The sequence below is a fragment of the Falco rusticolus genome, chromosome 5, assembly GCF_015220075.1.
Source record: "Falco rusticolus isolate bFalRus1 chromosome 5, bFalRus1.pri, whole genome shotgun sequence".
NCBI classification, from domain to species: domain Eukaryota; kingdom Metazoa; phylum Chordata; class Aves; order Falconiformes; family Falconidae; genus Falco; species Falco rusticolus.
Window position 1 is genome coordinate 23,614,306 of NC_051191.1, and position 24,903 is coordinate 23,639,208.

Below are 24,903 nucleotides of genomic sequence, written 5' to 3' on the forward strand. Positions count from 1 at the left end.
TCAGTGGGTTTGAAGGCTTATATGTCAAGTCAAAGGCTCTCATGCCCCCAAGAATCCTGCTCCAAAGGCACTTTCTGGTGTTTATTATTGAGGACAATAAGTATTTCAAACATAGAGCTGATTATTAGTTATCTTACTCATTATTGCAATGCATCCCAGGGCATCCATTACTTGGAGCTCACTCTTTCGCATGTGAACAAGAGAGAGATGGGGAAGAGAGCCAGCTTGCCTTTCTTTCCAACCTGGAGGGCACCTGGGCACACTGGAGATTCCAAAATCACCCACCTCACCTTGCCCCTCCAGAGATCCAGGCACAGTTCACTCCCTCTGCACAGGGAGAGCACAAATCGCAGCCCCCAAAGTCGAGGGAAGCGATGGAGCGAGACTGCTGTACCATGTGCTTTGGCACATTGCTCCTTCATCCCCATATCTGCAATAAACATTTTCACCTGCCTGCAGCATAAAGAAATGGATATTAAAACTTGGGATACTGCTGTTCAGTTTCTCTCCAGCCTGGGTTTAGGCTGCTGTTTTATAGCTCTCCCTTACCAAGTTTTAACTGATGCCTCTTTTTGTTCCCCTCCATCGCTGGTATGATGCATTTGCCTGCATCCATATCTAGGCACAGTAGGTGAAATCCTGGCTTTATCTAAGTGGATTTTTAACTTTGGATGTCATGCCTCTACTCTTTTAGACTCCCACATATCTATGCCATAAGGATAAATAAATCTATGCAATGATGATGGCCATCACCAGTCATGCTGTTACACTGAGTCACCAGGCAGCCTGGGTTATATTCTCTATAGGTTTCTGCACAGCCCTGGATGGGATGGAGGGATAAAGACACTGCACAGCTACTGTACAACATAGGCTACCTAGGGAAACACCAGAGGGAATCAAAGCATACCCGAATACGTTTTTCCAAATAGTCAATAGATGCTAACAAACAAGTCCACTCACTTTGGCTCATTCCCAGATGGACCACAGTATTCCTCAGTGGACAGTGCCAGAGGTCAGATTCCAGTACTCTTATTTCTTTTAACAACTTACTGCTTGAAGAGTAGCACTGACTTAAGAAAAAAACCACCACAAAACCAATTAATCTTACCCAGAATTAATTAGGAAAGTGTTCTTTTTCTGTGGGCAGGGAAATTACAAGACAAAATGATCTGAGACCACAATGTAAATCAATGATAGAGTAAGAAAAGATCTCAAGATTTTCAGAGTGTGCTCTAACCACAAAAAAATCCATGCAAGACTCTGGAGAGCAGCAGCCCCTTGTTCCTACTACACAGTGCTGGTAAACAGGCTAGAATATTTTTCCACAGATAAAGAGACTTGTCCCTTACCCATTCTGCTACATTTTTTAGCTTACAGAAGAACATTCCAATTCCTCTAGCAGAATGCACTCAGTCTTCCCCGCACATCAGAGACAGCCTAATGAGCACCGACCACTGAGATACTGTGTCTGCTTCTATTTTTTCTACCATATGGCTCAGCTTCTGCTTTTCCCTCCTCCACCTCCTCCTCCTCCTCCTCCTCCTCCTCCTCCTCCTTCTCCTTCAAGACATGAGCTGTCTCCTCTGCCACTGTCCCTTTGGTTGCAGCAGGAGCCCCTGCTCCAGGGGCTGCACCAGCAGCGCACACAGCAGCGTACCGAAATTTAGAGCCAACTAATCCTTCCTGACTCATTAACAGCTGATGGGTATTTGCAGTGGTCCTTCAAGACATTAGAGGCACACCATTATGTCATTCGCCTTGCCAGAGGCTGTGACACATCAGGAAAAGCAACCAAGCAATAAAAAATATACCTGTGCCTGCCTCCCACTGGAATCCAAGGGGCTATAACCTACAGACTGGCTTCAGGTGACCTACAGCACCTGAATATGCAGAATATGAGATGAGCATCAAGTGCAGTCCCCTTTGGGATGTCTCTGGCCCACTCTGCTGTTGCAGGTTTGGAGAGTGGTATGTTCACCTGTGTAACATGGGAAAATTGTAGCAAAACACCTTGTACAGAAAGAACACTTTGGATGAAGGTACATGCAAATGGAGTGGGCTGAGAGCAGGCACGTGGCCAGGAAAGCAGCTCAGCCACAGGTGATAACCTATTATATGACTATCAGCATGGTCACATTTAACAGCATGCTGCAAGGAAAAGGATACTTAGGCCAGAGAGCAGCTCTAGATCTTCAGTTAAGTGCACAAGCAGCAGCTACATCAGTTATTTTTCTTTTTTTCTTTCTTTTCCTCCCCCATTGCTGTTTGCCATTGCTGTTGTACAAACAGTTGCATTTTTGCACTACGCTATTGAACATACACAGCCATGAATGCACTGGCAAATTTCTTGAGTTAATTGAGCTCAGGTGGGGCCAGGATTAAAGGAGAGACTGACTGTTCAAAAGCACCTCTCTCCAGCTTGGTGGGAAGTGCTGTTGGCAGCAGCCCTGGCTCCTTCTGCCTGCAGGCAGCGCTCCTCACTACCACTCAATTATAAAGTAAATGTCCATACACAGCAGGAGAATGGTCTCTCCCCAAAATGTTCCTATAAGCTGTTTCCAGGAGCTTCTGTGGCTCTCCTGAGTGGCCACATCTCAATAGCAAGGAAAGGGAGTCCACCTACAGCCATGTGAAGCTCCTGGGGGAAGAAGGTGAAAGATAAAATGCTTTTCCCCAAGAAATTTGCTTTTTAAAATATATTTCATCTAAAGTATGACTGAATCTTTAGTGACAGAAGTCTAACCTACATTTCTCTCGCCACCCTTCAAACTAAGCAAGACAACAGCAACATGAAGCAAAACCTCTATAGAGCAAATCCAGCTGCAAAACTGTCTGAAAAGAGCAGATTTAAAAGCTTCTGGCAGAGAGTTTCCAGCACCAAGAAGCAAAATGTCAGAAACACTTTCTGCAGATGGTCCTGCCCCATGTTTACAGGGGCACAAGCGTTAAATGATGGAAAAGACCCTGGGGTGCAGTGACATAAATATTCCCACAGATAAAGTTGGTGAGCAATCAGAGCAAGGTAATTTCCCTCCCCTCTGCTCAATATTGCTTAATTATGTATTAATACACTTCTCCTGTCCAGTGGTACTGGGTAATGTTTTGCAACAGGGTGACCATGAAATTTAGGACTGAGTATATCTAATAACACTGTCACAACTTCATCACGATGGCAGGACGGATGCTTGGCTCTGTTTTTTCCTAAAGGAATAACCCCTTTTATGGAGCTGTAAGATGCTCATGGCAGAGTTTTAATGGCAAAAACTATTTGTTGCAATAGTTGCATGAATTTTATTTTGCTAACTGGCTTTTAATATTAAGAATGCCAACCCCAGTTTTTAGTAATGCTGCCTCCTTGTAGGCTTATAGGTCTTAAAATCTCAGCCCTCTTTCAGTGGATTTCAAATTATGTTTCTGACTTCTTTTTCATTACAGTGCATTTTGGAGAGGGCTATCGTCTTTCCGCAGGACATAGGGACATTTGAAACCTCCACTATGTCTCACCCAAGGATATCAGTGCTCCTTAGAGTATCATCAATTAGGGATGAAGAAAACAGAATTAAAAAGTGGTTAAATGCTACTAACCAACAGAATAATCAGACAGAATAAACACCAAACTCCTCCAAACCACCTTCAGTACTGAAGTAGAGAAACCCTTTTACAGCTAAGCCAGGATCCCACAGCCCCAAATTGTAATTTTGTCTTGGAGAAGAAGGGAGAAGAAGACATAAGTATTTGGATCTCTGAACACACTTTTCCTCCAACTTAGGGGAAAAAATGGCCTTTACAGGCTGAGATATAACCATGTGGCATGAATCAGAATAAAATGAGCACATGTTCTATAAACGCATCAAAGAACGGCTTCACCAGCAGCAGTATTTTCTTTTTCTATAAAATGCTTAAAAAAGTAAAAGTTTGGGTACAGCAGACCTAACCACTATTTCAGAAAACAGAAAAAAACAAAATCCTCCACATTTATTTTCCACTGAATGATTTTCCAGGGAGAAATTTAAAAGCAGAAAACTATGGCAAGAACTTCTGCAGTCCTGTGAAAATAGTTTCTGTAAGAAGAGGTAACCACAGAACTACGGAAAGAAGTCAAAACAGGATTTCAAACAGCAACCTCTATTTCCATTAAAAATTCTAGGTTTTGCACAATCTTGTTTAGGGCCCTCACCCCCAGCGCAGCCACAGAAAACTATGTGAATCTCCCTGGCTTTAAAAATATGCCCTTTGAAGAGTTCTGGGGGAAAGCACCAGACAAAATGTAAAGCAACAGATCTTTTCTTTCAGTGTGAATATGAAAGGGATGATAATGCTTCATCATCACCTTGCTTGATAGGTTCTTCTAGAAGCTGTACACAGGGCTTCTAGATAATAAAATACAAATATAACTACAAGTTATTGCAACACTGCTCTGGAAGTGCTTATAGACCCTTGACCAGAGTAACCTACCTAACTGTGCTACCTAGAGCAGAGGTTGGAGCTGAGATATGGACATGCTTGGGAAATTGAGCCTGGTTTTTTGCCAAAAAATCATTAAATGTCTTCTGGTACGCACTGATATGTAACACTCGTGAGCCTACGACTGTCCCCTTTACCACAGTCCTGTACAACTTTCCTCCAGAAGAAAACTCAGGAGGAAAACCCAACTTTTAATAATGATTTCACCATGTGAAAGAATGGACTTATGAATGCCGATGTTAATTTTGCATCTTGCTTCGATGCCGTGTTATTCCACTTCAAAGCTTTCCAGGTTGTTATGGAAGTCCTTTTTTGTTTAAGCGAGTGTAACCATTTAATCAGAATGCCTCCACGTCATGCCTGAGAAGGATCCTACCGTATCATAATGAATTCTCATACTGTGGCATAGATGGATTTAACATTTATTATCTGCCTTGCTGCAAAGCCCCTTCCTCCTGAATTAAATGCCAGCTATTTAATTGATTTCAGTGCAGCACAGTGTAAATTACCAGGTACTGAAAGATGCAGAACTAAATGTAAAAGACTCATTCAGTGACTATGTGAACATCAAGTAACCAGCAATGAAACTTCTGGGCAAAGCATGAAAGGAAGGAGATGGTTATTCAAAGCCAACTAAATGGAGAGAAAATTGCTAGGGCTCTAAATAGCCACCTGCCTGCTGTTTGGAGAGAAATGCCTCACTCCTGCTCTCAGGGAAGCACTGATACTATACAGGATTACTGACAGATATATGTATTGCTGCCCCATGAATTGCCTATACCAGACTAAGCTATACAATACAGGTACATACACACCCATGCCCAGCTGCAACAGGGAGCCCAAAGTGGGAGTTAGCAAGGGAACTGTTCGTGGGCTGAAGGAAGAAACTCACATTGATGCTGCCAAAATTCTTTGCTGTAAAAAAACTATCAAGGCACATACTCTTACCCTAAGGATTTGGTACTGGCCCTTGCTGGGGACCGGACATTACACCAAATAACTCTCAGAAAGTACTTGTTCACTGTACTCACCAGTATAGGAAAATAGTCAGATGTGCCTGTCTGATTTATGAGAACTTCAAATCTTTCTGTAACTTTATAAAGAATAATACATTAGAACAAAGTTTATTTGGAACTTTGGCCAAACTTCTTGTTTTCCATATTGACAACGGCATCTTCACAACAATAGATATATTAAAGAAAAAATCTATTTTTGTCTGAACTGTTCACATTTCTGTAAAAGCAAACAACTTTAAAATGTTGTCTATTCAATGAAAATGTGGAAACATTTCTCCATTACCTCTTTAGTCCCAAGGCTACAGGGAAAAAAATCACTCTCCATCAGATGTAGCATAATTCTTTGACTGAAAAAAACCCACCCTTGGTGTTGTGTCGCTAATGAGTCCATACTGAGACACTTCAGGCTAAGCTAACAATACTGAGTGCAAGCTTTGGAGCAGGGGTGTCGCCAGTCATCTACACTTGTTGAAGGTGACTAGCTCTAAGTGGTTTTGGAAATCATCATGAGAAAGTCTTTTATAGTCCCCAAGCTGAAGAAGATCCTCACTATTCCTGTGGTGCTGTAGGAAGGCTGGACTGATGCCCATGGACTCTAAAATGCCTGCTCCTAGCCACAGCTGAAGCCCTTGCACATCAAACAGCACAAGGAAGCAACATGGCTGCTGTTCAGCGCCATTCCCAGGAGAAGGTGCTGCGTTCAGAGGCAACACAGGGAGTAGGAGCTACCAAAACCCCTACCATAGCCAGAAAAAAAGAAGAACCAAAGTGCTAAGGGCAGCTAGGACCACCCAATGAACACATTCACACTTTCAGGATCATACAAGATCAACAAAATTACAGGTGTCTCAAAGTCATTTTGGTGATCACCCTGTAGTCTATTAATTTGTTACTGACAAATGTACGCATGCCCTGATCTCTACCCTGACATCAACCTTTCCTAGTCAGCTTACAAACTCAGCCACTGGAAAAGGTGAGATACTCCTTTGTATTGAACACTCACCAGTGTAACCCAGCTGATGTAATAATCTTTTTTCCTCAAAGAAAAAAATGTGAAATTGATGCTGGATTAATAGCTGCTACCGAGTTCCCAGGGGCACGATGCCAGGGGTCAGTTTATTATGTGGTCAGCAGCTTGCAAAGCTCCATGAGAAAGTACTGTGGTACAGTGAGATTAACTCCTTTACCCTTTTAGCAGGGTGGCCTGTGTTGTCCAGTCAATATGCCTTCGGAGATTTTGATAAGGCATGACTATTTTTTAGGATGTCTTTTTTTTTTGAGCTGTACTGATAGACCACCTCTGACTGCATTTAGCAGTAGAAACGGGTTGGAATCGAAACCTGTATTACACATGCCCAAATAATAAGGACAATTTCAAAATCTAACATCCCAGCTCTGCAGTCTGGGCCCACGTCTGCGGTATGTTCACATTGAAGGCTGTGATGGGCCCAGGATTCATTTTCCTGAGTGCTTCTCCCACAATTATGGTCTGATGCTCCCACTCGTGTCACACATGCTCAACCCTGTTGCTGCTGTCCCACTTTGCTTTCCACATTCACCAGCTGGATCCATCCCCTGGATAGCTGTGCCTTCTATAGCACCCTCCTCCCCAGTTCAAAACACTCTTACCCATAGAAGCAGCAGAAGACTTTTTTCAACGACAGGTTGTAGTTAGTGCCATTTCTTTTTCTACTGCAGACTCACAAAAGCTGTTTTGTCCAAATCACTGATGTTTCACTCCACAAGCTTGTGGGGAAGTGAAATCTTGCCTAACTAGAACCCCTAAGTCTCTGCTCAGCTGTGTCAAAGTCCAAGCAAAGCTCCCCTGGAACCTCTCAGGCTTCTTCCTGGCATGCCCAGATGTGCATCAGCCTTCCTGGTGCTGTAGTTCTGAAGTAGCATTTGCTCGAAAAATCCCCACAAGACCAAGTGAACAATTCATCCAACAACTGATAAAGAATTAATGTATATTTGCTTGAACAGGAATTGGGAAGATGTCTTTCCCTGGCCCATCCATTAAGTGTCCTAGCCAATAAACACTATGAGACCCATCTGCCGCATACATCTACCACACATCTTATCCCTGTGCAGCACAAGGAGGTGCAGGAAGCATGGGATCCAAAGCTTTTGACATAGACCCAGTGTATTTTCAGTGGGTGCCAGGCACTAGTTTCAGCTGGCTCTTTTGAGACAACTCATCCAAGACAAGAGTACTGGAAATAAAGAAGAGGAGAGTCTGTGTGTGTGCAACTGCCCATCCCGTACCATGAAACAAACTGAATCCCCTGCACTCATCAGCTCCAGTGTTCCGGTGGTTTACTGCTGATGTTGCTCCTGTTAGAATTGCTCTTATTGCTAATAATGGCAATAAGCACACCGTCTGCAGAAAAAGGTGATGCTGAGGGGCATCTCTCAGATGCTTGGACATAAATATTTTCTGCTGCTAAAGAACCCAGCTTGCTTTTATCATTTATGTAAATCCCATTGTGAATGCAGAGAGATTTCCTTCTGTCTTTTGCATAATGTTTTACAGGCACAATAAAAACCCAAGTACGAGAATAAATCTCACCTAAGGAGTGTGGTGCAGCAGATCTATGTTTTGCTTTAATTAGCATCCTGATGTGATAGTGGCTTGGCATGCATATCACTGTTTTGTAACACAGTGCGTCCTTGCTAGACTCCTTAAGGAACCTGGCAAACACGGCACTTCCCTCCATTGTCTGTTGTTTTCCTTGGAAGCTGAATATTTTCATTGAAATGTCACTTGCACACCCCCTGTCCATGCCTGGCTGCTCTCGTAGTGCACTCAGGCATTGGGCTTTCAAGAAACAAAAGGAATTCAGCACTTAAACGGCTTAGCGCTCTGCTTACTTCTTTGCAAAACATCAAGGCAAACCCACAAGCAGAGTAATTCCAGTAATAGTAAAAACTTCCGCAGATTTCACCAGAGGTAGGCACCTGCCTGTTTGAGCTGCCTCCCAGGCCGTCACAGGGTCATAAGTTGCTGGCATGTGGTGGGGGAGAGCTGATGCACAGCAGGAATGGGGGTGCTGGGACGCGGAGCCTGCAAACGCCTGGGCAGGGCTCTCCTCGGTGTGTAACTTGCACCAGGCAGGAAGGAGCCCCTGTCACCTTGGGTTTTCTCTGATGGAAATCTTCTGAATAATTCAGCAAAGTTAAGATGCCACACTGGAAAAAAACAGTTGGTTGGCTGAACTGGGCTGCTCACCCTAAAAGCTCGTTCTCAGCAGAGACGTCAAAAGACCTCATGCAGGAGGAATACCTCAGTTTCCTTGGAGAACCAGAAACACCAGCTGACAGCATCCGAGTAACCAGCCCTCCCACTGAGGGGATCAGACCTGCTCTGGGAGCACAAAGGTATACCAGACTGGCAGTAAGGGTTTCGATTTATTTAACTAGATTCTGGTATTAATAGGAGTTCCTCTGGATTCGGTGCTATTCTTGACTGTGAAAAAAGAGTGCAGAGAAACTCAGAGGTGGGTGTTCAATCATCGCTTACCGAACTGCCTGCTTTCCAGGGCCTGCTCCTGGAACCTTTCCCCATTTGAACAGTCTTAATGTCAAAAGGAATTAGAGAAATTAAACTTCCAGCATAGCAGGTTAAAATTTCAGCCTGGAAGGCCTATTTATTGGGAAATGCTCCGGACCCGTACAGACATTACACAGCACCCAGCTGGGGGCAGCGCTGCCGTGCCGGGGGGCAGGGGGCTCTGCGGGGGCTCTGGGCAGGCGGGCCGAGGGGCCGAGGCCAGTGGTGTGAGGGGCAGCGGGGCTCAGTGCCGGGCCCTGCCCGTGGGGCACAGCAGCCCCCGGCAGCTGCGGGCTGGGGGCAGGGGGCTGGGAACTGCCCGGGGGAAAGGGCCGGGGGGGCTGGGCACAGCCGCTGGGCAGGAGCCCCCAGCGTGCCCAGGTGGCCAAGGGGGCCAGCAGCGCCCTGGCCGCTGTCAGAAGCGCTGTGGCCGGCAGGGCCGGGGCAGTGCCCGTCCCCCTGTGCTGGGCACCGGTGCGGCCGCCCCTCGGGGCCTGGGCTCAGGGTCGGGCCCCTCAGGGCAGGGGGGACGCAGAGGGGCTGGAGCGTGTCCAGAGCCGGGCAGGGGCTGGGGCAGGGGCTGGGGGGGGGCGGCGGGGGGAGCTGGGGGGGTCAGCCTGCAGAGGGGGGGCTCAGGGGCACCTGGTGGCTCCCTACAGCTGCCTGGCAGGGGCTGTAGGCAGGGGGGGTCGGTCTCTGCTCCCAGGGAACAAGCGCCAGGACACGGGGAACCGGCCTCACCTTGTGCCGGGGGAGGTTTAGGTGGGTGTGAGGGGAAATTCCTTCATGGAAAGGGTGGCCGAGCCCTGGCACAGGCTGCCCGGGGAGGGGGTGGCGTCACCAACCCTGGGGGTGTTTAAATAACATGTAGATGCTACACGCTGGGACGGGGTTTGACAGTGCTGGGGTAAAGGTTGGACTTGATGACCTAAAAGGTGTTTTACAACCTAAACAATTCTACAATTCTATGATTCGCTGTGTTTATGTAATCCCTTTTTATCCATGATTTTCCAGTGTGCAGAAAATTAATCATCAGTACCCAAAGAGGCTGATCATGCCAATGGAATACTAGTCTCTGACAACACTAACCACAACAGGTTATCAGGATATTTCCCTACACTGACAAGGTGAAGTGAGACAGCTTAGAAGATACTGAAGGGTAATTCTTATTAAGTGGCACCAATAGCAACCGTAAATCCGTAACTGCTCGTTAACAAAGCTTTACTATCATACCTTGGTTCTATTTCTGAAAGCACTTTATTTCCCCATCTTCTACAAAATCCTATGGGGAAATCTCACCCAGCATGCAGAAGGAATGAAACTTTCAGAGTATTTTGGTGTTTGTTTTTCTTGCCTGTGTAGGTACAGTACTATAGGAAATCCAAGCTTGGTAAGGAGCAGGTGTTTTCTTGGTTTGAAAGCACATCATCCTAATGGACATAAGACAAAATCTAAATGCTGTACAGTACTTTTCTATAGTGCCTGCAAAATTTTAGCAGAATCACCACAGGAGAGGCAGCAATTATCCTACATCTACATTCTGCTTTGCAGCTGCACTGGTAACTCCACCTCATACCAAAGCTGAGCAATACTGCTTGGCGCAAAAGATACCATGGAGTTGTCCACAACCTTGCTAAACTTAGAGCCACTAGGTGGGAATATGCTGTATTTTGGGAGAATAAATAAAGAAAAAAATGCCCCAGACATTTCTAAGGAACAGGTTAATGCTTCGAGAAAGCACATGAAATTCTGAGTTGTCAAATCTGGGGATCTCCAAGCTGGACTTCTGGCCTTGCACTAAGAGGATTGTGCGAGTTTGAACAGTTTTATCATGGTTTGTATATAACATATGTGAAAACAAGGTGATGCAACCAAACCTGTAGATCTGATTTCCCCATTAATGTGCCAGGAAACACGCAGGACAGATTCACCAACAGCTACATAACCCCGGGAAGAGCTCCCAGAGAGACTGGCAGGAATAAAGTAACTGTCAAGTAGGCATGGACAGCCTCCTCTTCACCTCCCTTCCTACCAGCTTCAGCACAGACACTGACACCTGTGCCTGCCCATATCTTTGACAGAATAAACGCGGTGTGATATTTATTCTTTAAGCTGGCCTGCTAACAAGCATGGTTTTCAAGTAAAAGTAGATGTACCAGAGGGCAAATATAAACAGGGAGACTTGGTCTACCTCCTTCTCCCACAGAGGTGCTGCGAGGTGCTCAGGGGCTGTAATGTGGATTTTTCACAACATTGCAAGGAGTGCTCTAAAGGCTGGTAATGAAAATGCCATCCAGGTAACAAAAACCCTCCCCTTGGAAACACTAGGTAGTGCCCCCTTAGCAAGCAATGAGCCAGGCAGAAGGGCATATGGATTGGAGATATGTTGTGCCCATGATACTGATCTCTGAGTGGCCCTAATTTTACTCCCCCCGCCCCCCGCCACTTTCTTTTTAATCTAAATGCTGCTTCCTGAAAACTGCTTAATCAGAACCCCTTCTACTTCATATCAAACCCCAGTTTTAAATGTAGGCAACTGATGTCTTGTTTAGGAGAAACACACACAAATGAAAAGATAATAAACCCACAAGTAATACAATAATAAATAGGACAGAGATGTAAGCAAATAGATACCTCATGCCATGCAATGGTTCACAATTGTTGTACCAACAAGTTGGTGTTACCTTGGAAACAAGAGGTTATCCGTACGTGCTTTCTCCTAGATGGAAACTGGGAAAGGAGGCATGCAGAACAGATTTTGAGTTTTCTGGATTTCGTGGAGTTGCCGCCCAACTGTTGATGCTAATCAGTCCCAATCCCAACTACTGATGAAAATTCACGGGCAGTGCAGAGGTTGCACCATCCCTAATGCAACGTCCACAGCAATGGTGGCGACTACCTGGCCATCTTGTCCTCTCCACCCAACCACTTCCCAAGAAAGTACAGAAAGGTTATTCCCTGGAAATACTCTGTGCAGAGCAGAGGACAACACAGCTTTGTCTGATTTGCAGCAGCACAGAGGGCTAACACCAACAGCTTGGCACAACATCAAATGACTTTAATAAAATAAGCTTCAGTTAACGTGTTGTAGCCCATAGCTGAGGCACATTAAGAGCAGGCGCACACACACACACAGGGTCAGGCTCTCTGTGTGAGCAGGAGTTTGTTACAATGCTGTTACTTGATTGCATTCAAGTGTGTGCCCATATTAAATAAAACGACCCTGTAGTTTTTGAAGATTTTTCCTGCTTTTTCTTAATAGGAATGATAAAATGCAATGATTCCTCTCCCTGGCAGATTCAGTTCAACGCATTTGTATGCAGGATATCTTGGTCTACCTTGCAACACAAGGGCTCATCGGGGCTGGGGAGGGCTCAAGGCTGGCACCCTGAATGCTGCAGGTGGGTTCCTGGCTGCTTACTTCAGCTGGGCATTTCAGCCCAGTGGGCATCAGTGAAGCTGTGTCCCTCTGGAATAGCTAAATGTTTGGCCCTTGAAAATTAGTTAGATGGGTTTACAAATGCAGCTGTAACAGAAAGGATAAGTCCCTAGGAAGTGTTGATTTGTGAGCAAGTAGAAGTGTATACTAACACGTATTCAGTGTCACCTACTATTACAGACCTACATTTCAGATAACCCAATGATCTGGATGTAAGAAATCTAGAAAAATGAGGGTTATACTACACTAAACGAGCTAATAATAAGTAGGAGTAAAATTGATTTCTTTTTTTATCTAAAGAAATTAAACAAAAATAAAGATTTGTAAATCAACTGATCATGAAATTGGTACTTCCCACAACCCAGCTGGTTTGTTGGAATTTGTACAGCACTGATGTTCCTGTGAAAGTCCTTTTGCAGCACTCTGGGCTGAAATGTAAGGCTACAAAAACAGATTAAAAATGTACAGGGCACTATTCTTCCCACACTGCCAGCAGAACAGCACCTAACAGCATCTCCATGCCTGGGCATTACCAACACACAAGGGACCACCATAGTCCCCAGGGACTTCCCATGGGGTATTTAAACCCAGAGCTGCCTCTAACAGATGCTCCAGGCTTCCCTATGGACATCTGGCTCTTCGCAATGGTGATTTATCCCTCTGCCCTATCTGTCTGCTTTGCTCTCATTTGAGGTGACCTCATAATGGAAAAGGAGAGAGACTAGAGCTGGCAAGAGGAAATTTCAACTTCAAATCATGTTTTTTAATTGATTTCAGAAGGGGGGGGACACGATACGATGACCAAAGCCGTATGAGCACCTGCCTGTCACTCCCCTCCTCCCTGCTGGATGGATGTGATGGAAGGACTAGGTCAGCCACAGTGTATCGTGTGCCTGATGGGATGCTAATCTTCTCAGGGAAAATGGGGAAGAAGAGAGGCTCTGGTGAGAAAGGCATGTGAAGGAACAATGGCATTAAGCGACCATTGCTGCTGAGACAATGATGACACTTTTCTTGCAACTCCAGCACCCATGTACCCATGCACATGGTAGCATGTCAGGTCACCTCTTGTTCAGTACAGAACAGGGAACAGGTATGCATTGCGTCACAGAAAACTAAATCATGGCCACTCCATACGTACGGAGCGAGTTCTGATCCCTTTAACATCCCCTCTTCACTCTGGTTTGATCTGGGTGAGACTATTCACAAAACACATCAATTCCCAATATCACAACAACCCAGCCCATCACACTTGGAGATTCATTTTTAAACACCTCCCAGGGATTCTGAAGACTGTAGCACACAAGACAAGTACCTCTCACATATCCCAGCTTCTGGGTTAAAGAACAAAACCAAAGCAAGATGAGTTGGCAGTTTTGGCACAAAAACTTCATTAGGTTCAGTACTTACAATTGCATGACCAGATATAAATGGTTTGGACTCTCATAGATGTCTTCCAGGGCAACTATATTTTCATGCTTGATCCTGAAAAACCATAAGATAAGATAAAATGAAATAGTGATTTTTAGTTTTTTAAGTAGCTGCAAAACATAAAGCTATTTTTAGTTAGACACTATACTTGTCAGCGCTTTATTCAACATCATAAAATATGATTTTGACCAAAGTAAACAGTCAGGTCTGCTTCACAGCCCAGAATACTGCCTGTTACTACTCACAGAAAATTCCTTCAATCCTCTGTGAAGCCAAAATGTTTAAGGGTTAAGTATCTGGGGCACAGAAGTTTACAGTTCCCGTGTCAGATGAATGAAGATGGTTGGCTGGAGGTTGAAGTCTCAGGACAGCAGCAAAGCAGGGTTCAAGGGAATGACAGAGGCAGGGTGCGGACTGGCAGGGAGAAGGCAGGGATTTGTCCCTGTGCAGAAGCTGGCATACGTAGGCAGCAGCTGTACAGCAGCTCCATGCTCCTTCCCACCAAATTCACCCTGCTCCTATGTCTCTCCTGGTCTGGATGTCTGAATTTCCCTCCAGCTTTATTAAGGACTGTACATTTTGTGTGCAATGGCTCCAACCATCTTCATGGGTTTTCTACACTCTCACCATTCCCACCAAGCCTCTTGTCAAAATGCTAGCTTTAAAGAGAAAAATTATCTCTACAAGTACATGTCTAATTAACTACTAGAGCAATGCCTCTCTGGGTTTGCTCCTTAAATGCTTACAAATAATTTCCGAGGGATACATTTAAGTTGTGCAAAGCCTAAAAAGAGCATCAGTACAACTCCAGGGACAGAATACTAATTACACCTATTGCAGACAATCATTTTAACAGCATGAGAAACCTGGGAAACCCTAAGCAGAGACCACTCATTAAACAACAGATGGACACATTCAGAAAGAAAGCAAAAGTGCATTGTCAGCAACTGCAAAACTCTACATGTTTCAGGGTTCAAGTAGCTTAATTAAGATGCTTAATCATGTGTCAGGACCTCATCCTCAATGGTCCCAAGTGCCCTAACATCTGCGTGGAGATGATGAGAGCAGAAGGTCCCCTGCACCCGGCAGGATCTTTCCCGTAAGAATGCAGACTAAACCCATTTCCTCTGAATTCACTGGAAAGCTCATGACTGACCTGAATTTATATTTATAATCAGTCATCAAAAGCTGCATTCACATAAGTACATTCACACACAGGAAATTTAACATCAACAATAAGTGAACTCAAACATAATGCATGACAGGATGTCAGAGCACCAAACACATGAGCAGGCTCCTCACTCTACAAAAATATCTGGAAAAAATCCCATGTTATTTTAGCAAAATTTCCAGGTAGACTGCATCACAAATTATGTTCTTAATATTGACAACAGGAAACTAATACACTGCCCACTTGGCTTTACACAGTGTGTTTGGAAACATTTATTTTGTTGTGCAGGTCTAGTGCCTGGTCCCTTAAGAGCTGCAGTTACGACAAAGGTGGGTTTGCCTTGTTTAAATTAGTTGAAGGTACGCTACAAATGGCATTTCAAGCAATTAGTCACTTTTAAAGAAAATTATATGTGTTTATCCATATTCCTTTCTGCACATGCACATTCATGTGATCACTTGTGTACCGCCTACCACCATGATCAAGGCAGTTTTAATACAAGTCATCTGGCATAGTGTTATCTGTTTAAAGCCTTCAGCTTAGTCGATGGTATGGTTTTTACCATGCACATATTAACGCTTTGCATTTCTATTTTTAAGAACCTCAGAGGTTCTCCAAACCAACCTAAACCCCTCTGAGACAGCTGCCAGCAACACCTAACCGTCACACACATGGCTAGCAGGTGGGTCACCCACCAAGACAAACAGCTGGGGAGGCAGAGGCTAGGAAAGAGCTCATCAGACACGCCAAGCTTCGTGCTGAGGGTGGCCACAAGACGCTCTCCCCTTTCTGATTTGCAAACCAAATGGGCACTGTGCTGCTGTGCTGTCTGAAGGCAGATCAACTTGCTCAGTTCTACAGTGAAGGAGGGAGAAAGGGTTTAGTCCTCCTACCACTGCGGGGGTCCTCTGTGATGAGCCAGTCTGCCCCTCTTTGAAATCAGATGCAGGGAGTGAGCGCGTGGGATTCAGGGAGACGGCAACTATAAAGTGTAGTCTGGAACAAGGCAGTAGAAGAAGCTGAATCACCCCCAAAGTACAAAGGGAGTAATCCCTCTTAGGTATGAGGGTATTTGGAAGATGTCCCTTTGGGAGGTGATGCCTATGCATGCCAGCCACTCCAGCCGCTGGTGGCTGCTGCACTCAAGGGCTCTGCTGAGATGGGAAGGATGCTTTTTTTCCCCATTTTCTCTCAGCTCCCCTAAGACCAACATGGCCTTAATCATGGAGTTACGCAGTGCTTAACACTCCTGGTAAAAGTGCTCATGGCACGCCTGCAAATGAAGCAGCTCGTCCCACACAGCATTTCTCTACTCGGATGGATTTTCAGATGACAAGATATTTAAAGGAAAATGGAACTCAACATTAAAAAAAAAAAAATTAAAAAAAATCAACGGAAATCACTTGGGGAGAAACCTACGGTTTAGATCAAGCTGTGGGTTGTGTTGCTGAAGCTGGACCCGAGCAGCCATGGGCTTCCCAGCAGAGGTCACTGCAGCCAGCAGCAGCGTCTGCTCCTCACCCTGCAGCCACCAGCAATCCCTCCCTTCTTCACTTTAAAGCAGGTGAGCCATGGCCTGTGGCCCTGATACACAGTCATTAACCCCTCAAGGCTGAATACTGTTCATCACAATAACACCCCAGGGTCTGGGAAATCGGGTGCGGTCTCGTCACAGGGTTTTATCAATACCGCAAAGGCCAGTGGGGGTGGGACAACTTTGTCCCACTCTTCTGTAAGCAGCCCGGCGGTGCCAGTAGGGTGATACCAGTCGGGGTAAGAGCCAAACAGACCTTTCTGACTTGCACGCACGGTGGGGTACATCGAAAGCCGAGGACAAGGAAAGCACTGTGCAGCGGCAGCTACTTGATAGCCACAGATCAGGAGGGATTTGGGAACGGCTTTAATTAACTCCACTTTTATCCCCCTCTAGAAGTGCTGAGTGAATCTCAAAGGTTCAGAGGATTCATTCTGTTAAGCCTCCAAATGCCTCCACGCAGCCACACTGGTGAACTCGCTTAGCAGAAATACTCAGCGGACTATCTGATCTCCTCAAGACCTGCCAGGGTTTATTTTTTTCAAAGGTGCTGTTCTCATTTTACAAAAGGGGAAGGGGCATGCAGAAAAGCTAGAAGTTTTTCTGTAATCACATGACAGGATGGAGCAGAGAGGGTCAAAAAAACAGATCCCCCAACCTCAAGAGTATAATCTTAACCAATAGGCCATATTATTCCAATCCCTTCTCCTTGCTATCTTGGTGAGAGGACCTTAACCTCACCTCTCTGCAGCTTTTTCTTTGCTCTGTCTTCCCTCCCTAGCATCCCCCCTTCCTGAGGTGTGGCTCCCACGCTGCAATAGATAAACATGCCCTGGATTAACTCTATGCAAAGCAACACATCAATGTTGTGGTACATGATGGTGCAACATTAGGGCTGTAGCAGAGGGGACATGGCCATGGACTGGGGTGACAGCAGTTCCCATTAATTGTCTCCAAAGAAAGAGAAAAGCCCCCCAAAAAAACCATCAAAACATGGGCTTGGTTAAAGCAAATTAGATTTGATTACGCAAATTGTTATGAACAAGGAAACATCCAGCTAAGGCAATCTCCCTTACCACCCTTTTAACCTCCCCTTCATCACACTTACTGTTTTCGCTGATGCTCTCCCTCCTTCCTGGCCACCCCAGGTGCTGCTCGCATCTCCCACACCCTGATAGTTTCCCCACGTATTCCCCCAGCTGTGACACGAAGGGCAGGCACCACCTCTGGCCACTGCTGTTCTTTTCATTATCAGGAATATTCTGAGGCTATTCAACAGAAAGAAGAGTCTCGAAATAAAAATACAAAAGGCTAATACTTCAGCCAAGTATTAGTATCAGCTAATACTTCACTCAGGACTCTTAACCCTGCAATGACTATGAGATATTGCAATCCAGGTGACAAAGCAGAGGAAAATAAATCTAGAAGTGAGAATCAGGGAAATTTAAGTATACAAAAACCCATGAAGAGTGATTAATCCTGGTAAGAAACTATGAAGAGGAAGGATGGATTCACCATTTTCAGAGCAACACTGGTTTGGATGCCATGCACAGGCAGACATGAGCCACAAGGCTTGATGCAGCTGTGCAAAATTATCAGGTTTTCCCCCCGGCCTTTTAGGTCTGTAATTCTGCCCATGTGCTGTTACAAAGGTGTGAACACCACATATGACTAGAGGCAGCGTTCCACCTGAGCAGTATTTTAACATATGAGCAAATTGCTAGCCAAGACTTTAAGTAGCAAACTGAACTGGGCACATAACAACTTTGGGTGACTTTTCCAAGCATGGCAGCTGTGCAAAAAAGGGCTGGTGGGAGAGGATTTGATCTGCTGCAGAGCCCCAAGCACAAACTGGTCCCTTTTGCTTGCTGTGGGGTTGTTGAAGAGCATTGCTATGGGAATTGTCATTTTTCCCTGACTGCTACAGCATTCAGTGCTGCTGAAACACAGAGAGGTCTGCCTCCGAAGGAGATGAAACCTGTCCCCGACACAAAACCCAACGTGACCAGAAGTGGCAGTTAGCCCTGCATGACAGTTTCCACCACACCAAAATGGGTGTGCTGCCACATTTGAGTAGTGATGAGTATATGGCGTGGCACTCCAGTGATGCTGAAATCCACCCTCGCCACTGGCTGGCACAGACCCACCACATCCTACTCACTGCTCCCAGATGGGCACAAGCCCCCTAAACCCAGAACTAGCCCTAATGGGCAAAATTGACTTCAACATTCACCCCCACTCAAAAAAAAAAAAATTCCACAGGCTTTGGCTGGGGATTGCTTTTAAGAAGCAAAGGATTAAAACATGGAAGTTGATGTACAATAAGGGAAACTAAATCCTTTAATGACTGAGCTTCCTGTACATCTCTGCTGGCTCCTGACCACCCCAGAGGCCAAAGAGCTGAAAGCAACTTTGTTGCTTGTTGCTGGGGTTCATTAATTAGAGGGGCAGCACTCTCACAGATAAAAGCACAGGACCCAGATTTTGCTGTTGCTTTGGCTCCCGAGCTGCAAAGGGAGCATGTTAAATACCCCAGCTGCAAAGGCATGCTATAAACTATGATTGAATCCCTTATATTAACATCTATAATTTTTAACACTGAAAATGAGGATCAGTTGGAAGAACACCATACAAAAACCCTGGGCAAACATGAGAGCCATTTAAGTAGGGCAAGTTCCCCCATAACAACTCTTTCCAAGTCAGAGTGTTACATTTGCAAGACATGGCATTTAATGCTACACCTCCATGAGCAACACGTTTCATGGATAAAATGCCACAAGAAAGACAAATAATTTTGTGAAAGCAAGAACTAACAAAGCCTGAGTCTGTAAGGATTTGTGGCTTTGAGTAACCAAATGTCTTTGTGAATAAGTGTTCCATTATTTCTGCACATACCCTGCAGCGAGTTTTGCCAGCAGCACGAGGGTTACTGGGCTTGATGAATTCACCAGTTCATCAAGGGAAGTACTGAAATCACAGTTCCTGCTCTGGAAGACACTAGACACCTCTGCTCAGCTGTCTCATTCAGCTGAAGTGAGTCAAAGATTTCAACAGATATTAAGATAGTCTCACACATATTCATGTGGAGTGACCATATCAGATTGCTTTCCATATGAAAGAAAACTACCAAAAAAATGCATGGCTTGTAAGGGTGTGAGAATGCATGGGAACAACACAGCCTGCTCCCAAGGGGAAAACATGACAAGTCTGCTAAGAGGGGAACAGAGTAATTGAGATGGCAAGGGTTGGTATAGGGAGTGAAACCTATGGCTGTCCTGGAGAAGGCTGGCTGACTGCAGCAGAGATCTGCCCACCACTCCTGGGCTGGAAAAACTTCAAATACCAATGCTTGTCCATGGGACTGGCAGTGCCTTACCTTAATGCAAGCCTCTTACGAGTTGGACATTTAAAAATCAACCGGGCACGTATGATGTGAGGTAACATATCTCTAACACTACTCTACACCCTCCCTTTCTTATCCTCCAGGCATCCTTCAGGACAGGTATTTTACAGATGGATATTCCCCATATAGCTTCACTGATATTTGCGCGAGCAGAGTTCAGCATGACACTTCTCCCATCGTCCAGGTTTTCCTCCCACGTGGACTTTCTGGTGTGAAAAGAAGAAATGTAAGCTCCAGTTCAAGTTTGCTGGGGTTTTTTGGTGGGGTTTTTTTGACCCAGTTGGTATATACCAGGTCTTTCTCATCCATTTGCTCTCTGCTATCTTGTATCTGGTAAAAGGTGACTTTATAGTAGACCTTTCCCCCTCAAACAGGACACAAACTATCTTGCAGGGGTTCACATCTCAGATTGAAACCTTATGCCTCCTGAAGGGTTTCAGGCCCCTTGAGAAGAATGACTTTTATACCACCATTGCATAGCCAGCAAATAATCTACTGACAGCACTGTACGATGACTCCAAGCAGCCATAAGAAGAGGCCCCAGGCAGTTCAAGGCAAGCAAGCAGGAGCTGCATAGGTTGGGGCTGCTTGCAGTAAAGTCTGCAGAGGGGAAAAAAGGAAGTTGGTTGATTTTATTCTCTTTTGCACACAAAAGTGAAGTTCCAGGTTGGAAGATCATAAAGTTAAAAATGCTTATGACAACATGGGGACAGTATCCTTGCATTAGTATCACCTGAGGGTTCAGCAACCCATGGTAAATAAAAGGCTACCAGTTTCGTGTCGCTAAGTCAATCCCCCTCCCCTGAAATGGACCTCTTTGGAGACGGCTTTAGAAGAAAGGTGGAAGGTTTAATGGCACTGTGATTAATGTTCACTACTTCATAACCCATGCACTGTTCCTCCCCCTCGCAGCCATTAAGTACATGGTACTGCAGTGGAGACAGCTTGTGCGGCTACAGAAGGGGCTTTGGTTTCCACCATAGATCAGCCGTCTCCCTCCTCACTCTCACACACATGCAAATAATGCTAAAGTTAACTAGACATAGAGCAGAGATGTGAACAAAACCAGGCATATGTTAGTTGCTCTTAGCGAAGGTGGATCTACAGAGGTGGCAAAGCCAAAACATCTGCTTTTTCTCTCCTACTGCATTTAGATTGCTGTTTTTTTGAAGTTATATCCTTAATTTGCTTATTGCAAAGAGCTGGAGGAGATTTACTGGATTCAGTACTGAAAACTCCCTTGCATTAAAAATTAAGGAGAACTTGTATTTATGAGAAAAAAGAGGAATGGTGCTCTGTCTCCCAGCCAGATGGTGTTTTTGACCTCCTCTGATCTCCTACCACCACTATAAATTTTATTCCCACCCACATTGCCCATCTTGCCTTGCTTGGTCTAATGACTGGGGAATGGAGAGCTAATTCCAGCTCAAAGCCAGATGGTTCAGTGCCCGTGTCTTGATTGCCTGACCAGATTAGGTAAATCTTTGTGGCTGGAAGTCCAAGGAGTGATCTCTGGGGTCACGTGTGGTCTCCAAACCACAAACTACTCACAACACATAAAGGAAATTAGTGTCTTTACTAGTATCTTTGTGATCTCTACGCTTCTGTCAGGTTAATTGGAGCAGGTAGGAAACATCATCATACAGTACTGTCTGATTTGGAAAACCAGCTAGAAGGGAAAGACCCTGGATAGCCTAGAAGATGGGACACAAAGGCAAATGTGGAGGGATGAATCACTTCATACACCTTCCCTCAGCTGTGACTGAAGAGGAGAATGTGATAAAAAGCCCCAGGGCTGGCAGCAAGTGGCAAGGCGTTTGAAGGAAGCAGGGTCAGCCAAAATTCAGGACAGAGACAGATGCCCACCAAAAGACATGCTTCTATTAGCCTTAGAAGATGATGATGATTTTAAAAATAACATTTTTTTGCCAGTTTAGTTATTTCAGGATTTAACATTTCAATTTGGCATGTAACTTTCTATATGTAAAGAAATGAGCCAGGATGAGATTTGTCCTGAGCCAGTGTTCTACCAGGACGCTGAATAATTCTTCTATCAACACAGCTGCCTCCTCTGGGTCTTAATGGAGGTATGACCCAACATATGGAGAATAAAGGTTGGGAAGCTGTCAGGAGATCTTGTCTTATGGTTACACAGCGTGTCTTCCCTTCATTTAATCATTCGGATTCTACCCATCAGCTCTGTGATCTCCTGTTACTCAAGGGTGAAGACCCAGAAATTTTCCCAGCAATTTCAATGGCCTTTCTTCCCCAGCACTGCATGCTCTCTATCGCAAATGCCAGCATTACGTACCATGTTCATAAAATATTCTCATGAGATTTCACAGCGATAATGTCAAGTTGGAGGCATTTTGCAGCTGGAAACCTGAGCTGTGTAGTTAAGCAGCTGTAACACTTACTGGTTGTGACAAAACCTACTTACATATACCTTGCAGTTTCTGATCCATGCCCTACCTCATGTTATACTCCCTAGCAGTATAATCCTTCTCTTCATTTCTAATTGCTCCAGATCCTGTGAGCAGAGAATGGTCTGGCTCCTCCACTGCGAGGGGCATTTGCAGCCTGTGTGGTGGCATGCCTTCCTACACCACTCTGCACAGTAGTGCAGCTTGAAGAAGTAGGGGACTGTTTGCTCATCTTAAAAAATATCTTGGTTCCCTCCTGGGAGTTGTACGAACCTCCAGAGCATGTGTATTTTCCTCCTGGAGATACTTTCTAGCCATCAGGCACAGTGCAAAAGGGATGCTGGAGGCAGCATCCTGACTGTTTCTGAAACAACAGCTGTTGCCAGATGTTGTGCCGGGCATGCTGCTGGGTCTATTAAGCATGCAACAAGTGAGCCCATGGGCTCGTTGCTTCCTTGGGACACAGGCTGAGATTATGCCCTGTTCTGTCTGGTATCCAGATCACAACAGAGCTCAGACAAAGCCTGAACATCTCCAGAACAGACGGATGGGGTTTTGCTGGGCACTTGTGGGACATTATAATCCCCCATAAACATAACAAACACATATAGGGACTTTAAGGATAAAAATAAGGAATTCCTAGACTGCACACCCGTAGTTAGGTGCTGACCTTGTGTTCACTTGTCCCAAGTGTTTTGATGTGAATGCTGCTCAGTAGCCTTTCAAGAAAAAGACATTCAAGTTCTGGGTCAGTAACTCGCAGCTGTAATGGGAAGACTAGGACCAAATAACCTTCTGAAATGCTTGGATTCCCACAGTAGGACCTGCAGCCCGTTTAAGGCAACACAAATACCCCCATGCCAGTGCCATCCCTGATTTCAGGAATCCCCAATTCCACAAGAAGCAGACCAAGCCATCAGAACAATCGTTTCCAAGCAGTGGATCCCAACTGGCAGCATTCAAAAAGCCTTGCAAAGCTTGAGCAAAAACCTCCAGACTGTTTAATTTGAAACAGGCCAAAACTAACATTAATGCTGAATTAATCATTACAGGTGAAAAAGATAAAAGTAGTGGCTGCAAGGATTTATCTCAGCCAAAACCAGTGAACCATCTTTTAGTTGTTGGCAGCAGCCCTGTTTTTCCAGTGTGGGGGAGTGTGGATTTACATGTGCAGCCAGTAATTATAGCTGATTCCCACTCCCTTGCCTGGGAAACTTGAGGAGCTACGTGCAGTTAAAGGTAGTGGACAGCTCCTGGGCTGAGGTGGGATGTTCTGAAGGGGTTTCATGCAAACACAGATGCACAGAAAAGGAGAATCTATTTGCAAAATAGACTGACACTCTTGCAAGGGTCATCTGGCTGCAGGCAGAGCAACTATCCCCATACCTGGCCTCAGAAAATCATCTGCTCTTCTTAGCTTACAGTGAATGAAGAGGTGAATAACTGGTATAATACTCTTGTTGTAGCCTCCTGGTTCTCAGATGAGTGCAGTATGTACACATACATTCAGTTATACCTGAAACCTGGCAGCAGATATTACACTTCTGAAAAGAAAGCTCTGCCATCTGTGACATACCCATTTGACACAGGCTCAGGGGTGTTGTTGTCTACTATTATCTCCTTCATTGGTTTGAATACACACTAATGAAGGGTGATTGATACAACGCCCACGCACCTGTACAGAGAAGTTACACAAAAACATGGATAACTGCCTGTTTGGATGAGCATGGGATTGGAAGATATAACAAAACTAGGTATTTCATTCCACCATGTGGGAAATAAATGTAGCTGTCACCCAGGAAATGTGACAGCGCTGGGACTCCCAGCTTGGCTTGTACAGGATCTTTAGCTATTGGGTTACCCTAGAAGCCAATGCGTACGGGTGAGGTGGGGCTATACAGCTGATGATAAGGACAAGTGAGAGTACAAAGGTTCTCTGATGTACTCAGAGAACAGTGATGGAACCAAAAGGACACTTCAGATCACAGCATGAAGCATGACTATGCTCTACATTCATATCCAAAGATGTTTATGTCTCAAAACTGCATTTTTTTCCACAAGTGGGAAAGCAAATGGGCAACCAAGCACAGATGACATCCTGAGCCCAACTTTTTGCCCCCCCATGCTCAGCTCTGCAAATCGGGCTACCACATATTGTTGCTGGGCAACCTAGAAAATCACAAGCCTTGATGGAGTCCCATCAGCTTGAGTGTGTGTGTGATAATTAAAGCCTATTACAGTTCCTCAGTGCCATGCTAGAGGCCAAGTGTCACATTTGCCCAGTTGCAGTTGCTTCCTACAATAAGGAACAGCAAATGCTCTCCAAAAGTGGTGGGAGATCCTATGGGTGCAGAGGGTACCTCAATAATCACTTGCTTCTCCTAGCTCGTGTGGGTTTGAGTCTTAATCGATCAAGTCTCAATGTATTTGTGTTATTAGGGCCACAGTGCATCAGCTGTGCTTGCCTGCACC

The 24,903-nt window shown here is 45.1% G+C and overlaps 1 protein-coding gene across 4 annotated transcripts in view; it reads right to left on the minus strand.

The window, feature by feature from the left end:
* Positions 1 to 24,903, minus strand: part of CAMK1D (calcium/calmodulin dependent protein kinase ID) — a 230,379-nt gene that overhangs the window by 78,469 nt on the left and 127,007 nt on the right. For all 4 annotated transcript variants that reach the window (XM_037389136.1, XM_037389135.1, XM_037389134.1 and 1 more), the window contains one exon: positions 13,880 to 13,954. In XM_037389136.1, the coding sequence (XP_037245033.1) occupies positions 13,880 to 13,954 (75 nt within the window). The remainder of the gene's footprint in view (positions 1 to 13,879; positions 13,955 to 24,903) is intronic.